General features: G+C 43.5%; 1 protein-coding gene across 1 annotated transcript; it reads right to left on the bottom strand.

The window, feature by feature from the left end:
- Nucleotides 1–7,408: 7,408 nt before the first annotated feature.
- Nucleotides 7,409–12,032, bottom strand: il17a/f2 (interleukin 17a/f2). The gene is made up of 3 exons (XM_043696787.1): nt 11,936–12,032; nt 9,776–10,002; nt 7,409–9,062 (listed from the first exon to the last, which is right to left on the bottom strand). The coding sequence occupies exons 1-3, from the start codon at nt 11,966–11,968 to the stop codon at nt 8,828–8,830; spliced, it is 495 nt and encodes a 164-aa protein (XP_043552722.1). The 5' UTR covers nt 11,969–12,032; the 3' UTR covers nt 7,409–8,827.
- Nucleotides 12,033–12,329: the final 297 nt, after the last annotated feature.

Raw genomic sequence — 12,329 nt, 5'->3', positions numbered from 1 at the left:
TAAATTTGGAAGAAGTTTGCACAAAATCAGTTAGGAATTTAGAATGGAGAAGTCAGAAGATTGGAGGAAAGGAGGAAGAGAGAAGATCCAATCAAGGTCCTCAAACTCATGCAAGGTGTAGCCACAGTAAATAGTGAGAAACTGTTTACACTTGTGAAAGGATTGGAAATGGGAGGCCATGGATTCAAAGTAATTAGTAAAAGAAGCAAATGTGATGAAGAAAATCTTTATCAGACAGCGATTGATTAGGGTCCAGTGTGTAATCCCCGAGAGTATGATAGAGTCAGATAAGGCCCTCAGCAGAGAATTGGCCAGTTATTTTTTTATTCATTCACAGGGTGAGGGCGTCACTGATCAAGCAGCATTTATTGCCCTGGGATTTAAAAGTCAACCCATTGCTGTGGGTCTGGAGTCACATGTAGACCAGACCAGGTAAGGATGGCCATTTCCTTCCTTACAGGACATTAGTGAATGGATGGGTTGTTCCACAATGATTGGCAATGGATGAATGGTTTTCATTAGACTCTTAAAGTCAGATTTTTACTGAAATCATATTCCACAATCTGCCATGGTGGAATTCGAACCCAGGTGGCAGAACATTATCTGGATCAACAATCTAGCAATACTACCACTGGGCCATTGCCTCCCCTCACAATGAGCAATGTGTAGCGTACCAGGGAGAGGGCAAGAGAATGGTATGGTGTGAGTGCTCATTTGGAGAGCCAGTGCAGACACAGCATTCTGAATGGCATTCTGTACTGGAATATTTCAGTTATTCCGAATCTAGAACAGATTGGACTGGGGCAAATAATAAATGAGGTAGTTGAGGTGGAAGAAGACATGGATTCACTGACTAAATCAATCGTGAGATTGTGTTCAGGGTCTCAGGTCAGAGTAGATAACCAAGACACTTTCTTTCCCTAAGCGAATCAAACAGATTTACACAACAGTTTGATTACAGGTAGTTCTGGGAATACATGCATTTCGACAGCACAATTTGGCTATAATGTCGCTAAAGAATTAGGGAACGGTATTTTTGAGAACTCTTACCTTTGTTCACAATAGCATGATTCCAGCAGGGGTTGGTTTGTGCGCTTTGTTCTGCACATGCACTGATGTCAGCTGCTGCTAGAGCAGCTTTCTTACATCTTTTAAATGTGTTGTGTTAAATTTACTTTTATTAATAAATATGATTTAATCCTTCATTCAACATTTGGGTGATTTTTGAGTGATCGTGAGTGAGATTTTATGCTGGTCTGCCCCTAACCCCATTATTTCTATTAAATGATTTTCTATTAAGCGAGATTTCACTGGAATGCAACAATGGTGTTATAGGAGAATCACTGTACTTCACAGTGACTTTTACTAAGACCAATTTTTTATTCCCAGATAAGATTTCAAGCAAGTTAACATGCTCAAAGTTCCCATCAAGATTTGAATTGTCATTGTCTTGTACATGGCACAGTTTAACGCTTCAGTCTCTCAGGTGAAGGAGTTATAGCTTGAATGTCATCTTCACACGTACAGAAACATCCCATAGTGCAGCTTTGAAGATGGCAGGAGCTCGCCCCTGGATCGTGGCTGACGTTTATTTTTCAGGGTGACTTCTCCCAAAACATTAACTCTGATTTCTGTCTACACCTGCTGAGCTTTTCCAGCAATTTCTGTTGTTGTCTCTGATTAACAGCATCCTCAGATCTTTTGGTTTTTATTTATTCATCAGTAACAATAAAACAGCTTATCTTGTTGTTTGTGTCATTGGTGACGTTTCTGTTTTGTCATAATAATGGCTGCATTTCACAGTCGAATACTGACTATAAGTAATTTGAAGATATTTAAGGTCTTTCTACTAAAGTACAATGGGAGTCTGTTCAGTTATTAGATCCTCTGGGTGTCTCAGATGTGTGAAAAATATTGTCCTGCATAAATAAGAAATGCATTGGACTGTCTTTGTAACTGCAGGTAGTGTCAAATTCCAGTGTTTGTTTGTTCTTCATGTAAAATACTGTACAGAACTGCTTCAGTGTCTGTACATAAAGATTTTTTTATTTAAAAAGTATATTTTTTGCAATAAAAATATAAGTTGAAACCATAAGAAGAGCTACATAACTGTAAGTTATAGATAAATGTTGAATGTGCTGATCATGGTGGGAGAGGTCTTCCTGGGGTATTATCCCAGTCCCAAGCCTTCAACTCAGCACCACCTCCGCACCCGTCCATCACTGTCCCCTCTGACCTATCACCTTCTCCCTCACCTTCATCCAACTATCGCTTTCCCAACTACCTCCTCCCAACCCTACTCCCCACTCCCATTTATCTCTGAGCCCCGACCCACAAGCCTCATTCCTGGTGAAGGGCTTATGCCTGAAACGTTGATTCTCCTGCTCCTCAGATGCTGCCTGACCTGCTGTGCTTTTCCAGCATCACACTCTCGACTCTGATCTCCAGCACCTGCAGTCCTCACTTTCTCCTGTGCTCTGAGACAGAATGGCCTTCTGCTGGGGATTCACAGTAATTTTGTTCTTGCTACTTGCAGTGTATGAGGTTGGAGTGATGTTGAAACCCAGTTAATCTGTGGCTGATTATCAACGTTTAACCAGGAAGCATTGACCTTCCCTTTTTTAAAATGAAATCAACTTACTCAAACATGTTGTGACACTGCACTAGGGCACATGGTACCTGGCCGTGAGATAGGGACACTAACAGTGCACCACCAGACTTGGACATTTTATTAAATGAACAGGCAAACTAAGGAGAAATTTAAGTTGTGCTCCTTTTCATTATTCCCCACCAAAGTCCCTTTGGACAGTTAAGACAGCTGTTTGTGAGAAAGAGGAATTTGCAGCTTAACACCATTTGAAGAGTGTATGATGGACAGTGATGTACATTATGCAAACTCAGCTGCATTCACTCCATAACCAAACAAAGCCGTCGCATTTTCATACTTATATTTGAGTTTTGTGTCTTTTGCAGGAGGCCTGGCTGCAAACAGAACCATTTGGTTTGACCGTAAATGACAGCCCTGGCTGTGACACTTTCATGGCAGTGTGCAGACAACTCTCTTCTCCAGTGGCTGGATGTGATGTTATCAGAACCAGATCTTGCATGCTCTTAGGTGGGTTGCATTTGCCTTTATAAAGACATTGTAGTGAAGCTGCGGGCAGTGGTTATCTTTCAATGCTTTGACTTTTCAGACCAAACTAAGAATAGACAGGACTCTTGTTTCTGCACCAGAAATGCGCATTCTTGACTTGCAAGTTTATAGTAGTTATTTAAATATACATGTCCACAGACAATGCTCCTACACACACAGTGACATTTCGCTGGAAATAAATCGCATTATAATCTCAACTTTCTAAACCTGCAACATCTCTTCCTAACTTTGCAATCACATGCCTTCTTACTTCATTCACAATCCATGACTGGAATACACAGTGCACAAGTTGCTAACAGCCTTCATTACCTGTTCAAGAGATTATCAAAAATTGTCAGTGTTTAGCTTAAGCAAGACATAGACTATCACCTGAAATTACATTACTGGCGAATGTAATTTCAGGGAATTGAGTGTAATCATTGTGAAGATGATGGCAGTCAGGCTATTTGTTAAGTCAGTGTCAATGACAGATGAATGACATACAAATATAAGGGGAGAGTGACGGTCCTTGATATCAAGACTGCATCTGACAGAGTATGGCTTCAAGAAGCCGAAGCAAAACTGGAGGGATTTCCAAGGGGAATTAATGCCTAGTGGTATTATAGCTCGACTATTAATCCAGAGGTGGAGGTAATGTTCTGGGGACTTACGTTAAAATCCTGTGATGGCAGATGGTGGAATCTGAATTCAATGAAAAATATCTGACCATGAATCCATTGTCAATTGTAAGGGAAAACCGATCTGGTTCAGTAATGTCCTTCAGGGAAGGAAACTGCCGTCCTTACCTGGTCTGGCCTACTCGTGACTCCAGACCTACAGCAATGTGGTTGACTGTTAATTATCCTCTGGGAAATTAGGGCCTGTGAATAAATTTTTTAAAACTCTCCTCTGGTTGGAGTCATACCTGACACATAGTAAGATGGTTGTGGTTGTTGGAGGTTAGTCATCCCCAATCATCCAGAAGGATGGGTAGCAGATAGATGAGAACATCACCCCTTGCAAACTCCTCTCCAAGCCACCCACCATCTTAATTTGGAAATACATTGCCATTCCTTCAATCCAGGAGAGAACCCCAGGAATTCCCTCCCTAACAGCATTGTCAGAACATGGGAGCAGGAGAGGATCATCCAGCCTTTCTTCCCTGCTCCAACATTCACATAAGATAGTGGCTGATCTGGGTGTGATCTTATCCCCACTTTTCCTGTCTGACCTTCTAACTTTCCCAACTCCCTTGTGTATCAAAGATCTATCGAATTCAGCCTTGAATACAATCAATGACCCAGTCTCTGGTACCTTGTTGGGAAGAAAATTCCACACATTATGCTAATAACCCTTTAAGAAAAGCAAATTTTCCTCATCTCTATCACAGAGTGACAGATCCTTCAGTTCAACTAGTCTACACCAGTCAATTTCCCAAATTAAACTTGTCCCACTTACCTGTGTTTGTCCCTTATCCCTCCAAACCTTTCCTATTCATGTACCTATCCAAATGTCTCTCCAAACCTTTCCTATTCATGTACCTATCCAAATGTCTTTTAAATATTATGACTGTACCAGCATCCACCACTTCCTCAGGAAGTTCATTCCACACATGAACCACTCTGTAAAAAAAGTTGCCCCTCTTTAAAACTTTCACCCCTTGCCTTAAAGTATGCCCTCTAGTTTTGAACTCCTCCACCCTAGGGAAAAGACTCTTTGCTATTCACCTTATTTATGCCAGTAATAATTTATAAACCTCTATTAGATCACCCCTCAATCTCCTATGCTCCAATGAAAAAAGTCTCAGTCTATTCCAGCCTATTTTTATAATTCAAATCCTCCCTTCCTGGTAACATCCTGATATGTCTTTCCTGAACCCTCCCCAGCTTAATAATCTCCCTATAGCTGGGCAACCAGAACTACACACAGTGCTCCAGAAGGGGCCTCGCTAATATGTCCCGTACAACCTCAACAGAATGAGTCAACTCAAAGGTCTGAGCAATGAATGCAAGTGTACTAAACACCTTCTTAATCACCCTGACTCCCTATGGCACAAATTCCAAGGAATTGTGTACGTGAACCCCGAGGTCTCTTGAGTTGTCAACACTACCCAGGGCCCTACCATTAATTGCATAAAGCCTGTCCTTCTCTGTTTTATCAAAATGTAATACCTCACATTTATCCTGATTGAACCCCATTGCCATTTTTAAGCCCATTGACCCAATCAATCAAGATCTCTTTGCAATCTTAGATAACTTTCTTCACTGTCCACGCTCCCACCGATTTTGGTGTTATCTGCAAAAGTAGTAATGTCGCCTCCTCCATCCTCATCCAATTTGTTTATATAAATGACAAATCAAAGTGAACCCAGTACTGATCCCTGTGGAACACCACTGGTTTCGGGCCTCCAGTCTACAAAGTAACTCTCCACCACCACCCTCTGCCTCCTACCTCAAAACAATTTTATATCCAGTCGGCAAGTTCATCCTGAATCCCATGTGATCTAACTTTACTCATCGGTCTACCAAGCAGAACCTTGTCAAAGGTTTTACTAAACTCCCAAGTTAACAATGTCTACTGCTCCGCCTTCATCAACCTTTTTTGTTACTTCCTCAAAATACTCAATCAAGTTGTGAGACATGACTTTCCTTGTACAAAACCTTGCTGACATGCTTATTCTCTCTAATCCCCTCTCTCAGAATCACCTCCATCAACTTACCCATCACTGATGTCAGGTTCACAGGCCTGTAGTTCCCAGGCTTCTCCTTATAGCCATTCTTAAATAAAGACACAACATTAGCCACACTCCAGTCCTCATGTCCCTTTTATGTTTAAATACATCTTATGTTTTATAAAACCTTTTATGTCCCATGGTCCTATTCTCCCCTACTAGAGGATGTGAGTGTATGTAGACCACACACAGACTGCAGTGACTCAACAAGGAAGCTCAGTCTCACATCAGAATGACTGGCTGTGTAATGTAACCATTAACTAGAGAGGCCAATGACCAAGTGTTGTAATTTTTGAGTTTAGCTTGTGATGTTGTGCAAAGGTGTGGATTAATTTCTGAAGATAGTCTTTAGGTGTTGTGCCTGCCATACTGGAGAAGGGAAAGTTGAGAGAACTGTTCAAAATCACAGGAGGTCTGAACAGAGGACAGAGGGTGAAACAGTGTCCATTGGTGAAAAGATCGAGAGCTTTAAATTACTTACTGAAAGAAGCAAATGCAAGAAGTGGGCAAAGCAGAGTCCATTGAGTGATTCAGTGCGGAATTAGACAGTTGTTTGCAAAGGAAGAATGTGCAGGATTACCGAATGAAGGTGAGAGAATGGTTCTGAGGGGGATGCTTGTTCAGAGAGCTGGCACCGCCACGATGGCATCTTCATCAATCTGAACTCGTGGTGATTCCGAGATTTTCTACTTTGGTTGTGAAACGAATGCTCAAAGCCAGAATCTGATTGATTAATGCATTAATCTTTATTTTAAAACCAAAGTGTACAGTTGAGGCATTTTAGGCAGAAATATTTAATCTTTATATAAATACAAAGAAATAACTTAATAAATTAACACATTTAATACATTCTTACATTTCATTTCCATCGCGTAATCTGCTATATTTGTTTGCTAAAGTTTGTTGCAGTTTGCACCAGCATTTTTAAAACTGCCCATTGCTTCCAAGATTGGCCCAATTGAAGAGAGCAGGCTAACTCCAGACTGCAACTGATCCGAACCATGGGAAACCAGGTAAAAGGCTGGCATCTGGACAGTGCATTGATTGGATGGTGAGTGCCAGACACCAACATTGCGATGAGAGGTACTGACTAATGACTGGCAGTCAGTGGAATACGTACCCCACAAGCTGATAATGTTATCTGGTGCCAACTGTGCAGCAACAATACAGACTGCGGTGAGGCACCATTCTGCATGCAGGCATTAGCACTGGTGTGGAGACCTAGGCAGCTCCCTCACAGAAACCCCTCCGTGCTCCTTCCCGAGTTCCCACACTATTGATCGAGGAATGTTGGGCTTGTATCAGGAAGTGACTGGGCTTGGAGCAGAGTCACCATTCACACTGAACACGGATTAAAACTAAGCAGAGAATTATTAGAGTGTCGCTGAGCTAATATTGCAGTTTGATAGATTTGCTGGCAAGCTGACACTGAGGGGAATTCAGTCCAAGTGACTGCTCCTGGAACAATCTGTNNNCAGCAAATCTGTCCCTTGCTGGTCCTAATATAATGAGGAAAAATAACAGTAGAAATGACAGAAGGAACAAGTGGTTCCTGAATTGTACAATTCCATGCTAAAGTGATCCAACAGACACTCCCAAACCTCACCAATGAGGTGAAGCCAGAGAGAGAGCTTACCAGCCAGCTACCAGCAAGGCCCATTTTGCCTCTGACATGGTCAGTACTTCAATCATCTGCTACACTCAGAACTGGTTATTTGTACTTCACTTGCTCTGGGTCCCAAGCAATCCCATTTCCATCCGGCTCACTCCAGCTGTGCTGTTCCCCGGGTTTGCTGCTTGTCTGGGAAACAGACATTGACTGGGTTGGCAGCGAGTGGCCTGTGTCTGTCACATCTTCAAAGTCACGGCCCATTTCTTATGTTTCATTCACAGAATGTAACAGAGTGACTGTGTCCCTTGGGCGGGAAGGAGTGGCAATGCCTAACACAGTATGGATTGTCCCTCACACATACCTCATCCTGTGAGATCGGCACTCCCAGGGAACTTCGGGCAGAGTCTGAGGCCAGTGTGCACAGGCCTCTCCTCTGGGTGGGGTAGGGGAGCCTGGGGTTGGTCGGCCAGGAGACGGTCACTTGCCGTGGGCCACAAAATGCAAGACCCCAGATGTCACAAACACAGTGTCGTTTTGTCCATCTGAAATTGGCATATGTCTTAAAAGGAAAGGCAGTATTGAAGGGTGTTGGGCATGGAGACATTTTCTCCAGAGGGACTGGGGCAGGGCAATGCTCTTAGTTAAAAACAACAATTGAGGATGAAGGTTGGGCCTAATTCTGGCCTGACATGGACACTTTCCCATTTGGATAGGGGAAAGGCAGGAATACTGATTCTAAGGGAAGCCTAGCACTGTTAAAGGAAATGGTTCCCTCCATTAAAATCTAACTGTTAATTGGGTGGGAGGGAATCTCTTAATTTTAACATGATTCCTCCAAAAGAAACTTTGATGTTCTTCTGATTTGAAAGGACATTGGGTTTCCGGGAGTTTGTCGATTGCATGAGGAGAGAATTTGGGATATTCCGACTCTTTGAAAGACCCAGAGTCGAAACAACTCCTGCTGTGGGTGAGGGAGGATTTTCCAGAACTGCTGAAGTGTCATGCAAAATGGAGGAGCTTCCTGGTAGCTGGCGTGAGTGGAGGGCGGAGTTCACAAGGGCAGAGGTGGGGGTGTGGGTATGGCAGGGAAGGGTGTTGTGGATGAGGCAGGGGATTGGTCAGTATGGTAGGGTGGGAAGGGGTGGTGTGAGTGAGGGAGTGGGTGGTATCGCTGGGCAAGGGTGCGTGCAGTATAAATGAGCTGGTACTTCAAAACAATGTGACTGACTTTCTGGTAGTTTGCGATTTCAATGGCTTTGTTCCTCACTCTGAACTGATACTTTAGAATAATAAAGACTGACTGTGTTGAGTTAGGCTTCATCTGGCTTTACCCTTTGTTAATCGGATCCCTTTAGGTTTTGACGACCATTGGGTGCACACAGATACAGGCAACAGGAACCATCACCAACTCTGCACGGTAGGTGATTCGGTTCTCATGACTCTCTTTCTTCAGCACGATCATCTCCTGCTTAACGAGGCGGGTGTTGAGATTCAGATTCTCTTTCCCTTCAGAGTTCAGGCAGTGAGAGGACACACATTCTGCTCTCCAGATGATGACAGGGTAACGGTTGGGATCATGGTCCTGCCTGAAATGGAGGAAGAGAAATGAAAAGTGAATTAACTGTCAGTGCTGGGGAGACGGTGGTGTACTGGTGAGTGGGAAGCCAGGCTAATGCTCTAGGAGCCCAGGTTTACATACCACTACAACAGCTGGTGGAATCTCAATTCAATCAATTAATGTCCAAGCTATTCTCGCTGATAGCAACCATTAAGCTACCATCGATTGTTGTAAAAACCTATCAGTAAATGCTACACTAGTGACTTTAAGGGAATGAAAACTGGCGTCTGTTCCCAGTTTGGCCTACATGTCACTCCAAACCCTCCTCAGAAATCATTTAGTGTGCCCCTTCAGTTTGAGGGCAATTAGGAATTAGCAGCACATGCTGGACCTTGCCAGCTGTGTTCACACTCCAGGAATGATTTATTTTTTGCAGAAATTAATTGACAGAATCTCAGCTTTGTTGGTAAGTGCTCTTTAGAGGGAACTTCAAAGTTGTGATTGTTCAACCGTGAAGCTGGATAGAAAGAAGCTGCCAGTCGTCCCACTGTCCTGACAGGGCAGTACTGCAGGCAGGCAATGCCCCAGCTATCACAGACCATACACTATGGTTAGCATTCACTGACACTGGGCAGTGGAGAAAGCCAGTGGTGACAGAGAGAGAGCGAGCATAATGTTGGACTGAGGGCCAGCAACTGCAATAACTGAATGGAGATAAGGTTGGTTTGAGCTTGAACTTACCTGTAGATCCAGGGAGACACCGAGCGGTTCATGAAGCTACCGTGGATGATGTTCCACCTGCGTGGTGGAGTGTGCGAGGACCATTTAATGTTTTCCAATTCCAGCATGTAGCTTGTGTTTCTCCTTGTGCGTGAGTGCACCTCTTTCCTTTTGTTATCCTTCCTTTTGCCCGTGGAGGCAGCTTCTGTCAGGATGGTGAGCACCACAAGGAGCAGAACCACAGAGGTCTGGAGAGAGAGCGAGAGCAAGCAACTCATTGTTAAAGAAAGCTACTGGAATCAGAAATATCAGCCGCTGGGAATTCACACTCTACCTGCCCTGAGCTTTAATCTCCACTTTGAGATCTCCCTGGCTCTTTCAAGGAGCTCTTGAGTGAGTACTCTGCTCCTCGAGAATTTTCTTCCACTTCAAGCATACTTCTAATTCAGTTTTCACCCTCACTATTGTTATACTGAAAGTACCTTTGCAATTAGCAGCTGTCCCTATCTCCACCTGTCAGATCAGACTTTTAACCCATTGTATTGTGTGGCTACATTCATCCCCGTCAGTTCCTTCCCCGTTCTCCTGGTGGATATACAGTTACTGAACTACATTATGGGAATGCTGTTTGAATAGGGCAATGGGCACAGATGCTGTGCAGAGTACCACTCAAGCACGGGGCAGTGGCATGTTCATTGTGGAGGCCGGCTCAGTTCATTTCAAGACACTGATGTTTAACCTGACAGATGAAACATGTTGAGTGGGTGACAGATCTAATCATCAACAAAACCATTTCCTCTGTAAAATCAGAGGTACAGAACTTCACTGAGAAAACTCATTTGAGGTGTGGGCACCACTGCCCTCTGTAATCATAAAGCAGAGGTGAATTAAACATCATGTTCTTTTTCCTTCTGATAATTTTCCTTGTCACACACCTGCAGTCCATTGAGGACAGTCCCCATTTTCTCTGCGGTATACCCAGGGCTCACATTCAATTGGGAGCCTGCCACTGAGTTGTGCACATCCTATAACCTGGCTCCACCCTTAGAGTGCAGCCATGTCAGAGATACCATCTTTCAAGCGAGACCCTGTCAACCCCACAGGGTGCATGAGAGATCCCAAGGTGAGGAGCAAGGATATTAACCCGACCCTTGCCCCATCTTTAACTCTCAATCAGCAGCTCCAAACCATAGAATTATAGAGAGGTACAGCACCGAAACAGACCCTCCTGTCCAACTCGTCCATGCCGACCAGATATCCTAAATTAATCTAGTCCTATTTGTCAGCACCTGGCCCATATCGCTCTAAACCATTTCTATTCATATACCCATCCAGATGCCTTTTAAATGTTACAATTGTACTCCCTTCCATCACTTCCTCTCATTCCATACATGCACCACCTTCTACATAAAAATCTTGCCCTTTAGATCCCTTTTGAAAATTTCCCATATTACCTTATATCTGTACCCTCTAGTTTTTGACTCCTCCACTCCAGAGAAAAGACCTTGTCTGTTTATCCTATACATGCCCCTCATGATTTTATGATCTTCTATAAGTCACCCCTTGGTCTCTGATGCTCCAGGGAAAATAGCTTTAACCTCTCCCTACAGCTCAAACTCTCCAACCCTGGCAACATCCTTGTAAATCTTTTCTGCACCCTTTCAAGTTTAACAACATCTTTCCTTTTGAAGGGAGACCAGAATTGAATGCAGTATTCCAAAAGTGGCTAAAGCATTCAGCCATTTAGCTCATTGCTCTACTGTTCGCTATTGAATCTTCTCCCACACTCTATCTTCTGCCCTATCCATCTCATCCCTTCTCCATGGTCAACATGCAATCAAAATAATTCTGTTCATTCTTTTCACCGGCCACTGTTGAACGTGTGCCTCAGTCGCTAAGCATTCAAGAGAGATGCTGCAGGTGCAAGTGGGAGTGCAGTCTTTGTTAAGACTGTTTTTTAATCTCCTGCCCATGAACATTGATGTCAGACAGCACGACCATGGATAACACCTCAGCCCACGGATCGGTAATTCGGACATTCGATTGTTTGATGCTTTGGCTGCAGCTCCTCATTGGAATTGTCCTAATGAAGGCTCACACACAAAGCATAAGTCTGCGTTTGGGCCGTACATTCTCAATGGCTATCTGCATTTCTTATTTCAACACAATTCATTGACTCACCATTAAGGATCGCAGTTTGAATTTGCATAGCATCTTGTTGTTTTTTTGCTTGCTGTCTTCTGGATTCCTTTGCAGAGTTGACCTAACTTGAACCGATTGTGTCTGTTCTGTGATCGCTCTTGAATCTGATAGTTTGTGTACAGGCAGCACCCTATTTTATAGAGGACACCAGCATCATGTGGTTTGCCACAGGTTACTGGCATCAGCTCCGGGGTTTCCTACTCCTTCACACGGAAAATTATATCACTGAAAGATTGAGTCAGGGGTTTAAGACCCTACAAGCTTCTCCAAACCCATGGACTTTCCTCCTTCTAATGATTTAGAGCGTAATCAATCTGGAAACCACATCTAACCTACTTTACAAAGCCTGGATCAAATGCTGCGACTATATGAG

This window comes from Chiloscyllium plagiosum, chromosome 9 (genome assembly GCF_004010195.1).
Source record: "Chiloscyllium plagiosum isolate BGI_BamShark_2017 chromosome 9, ASM401019v2, whole genome shotgun sequence".
Lineage (NCBI taxonomy): Eukaryota > Metazoa > Chordata > Chondrichthyes > Orectolobiformes > Hemiscylliidae > Chiloscyllium > Chiloscyllium plagiosum.
This window is presented reverse-complemented; position numbering and strand designations above follow the sequence as displayed.

Excerpts from the sequence above, each read along its gene's own strand:
- il17a/f2 (XM_043696787.1), bottom strand. The coding sequence starts at position 11,968 with ATGCTATGCAAATTCAAACTGCGATCCTTAATG. Across the intron at positions 10,003-11,935 it reads TCAAACTGCGATCCTTAATG|ACCTCTGTGGTTCTGCTCCT; the intron begins GTGAGTCAATGA and ends CTCTCTCTCCAG. Across the intron at positions 9,063-9,775 it reads GTGTCTCCCTGGATCTACAG|GCAGGACCATGATCCCAACC; the intron begins GTAAGTTCAAGC and ends CCTCCATTTCAG.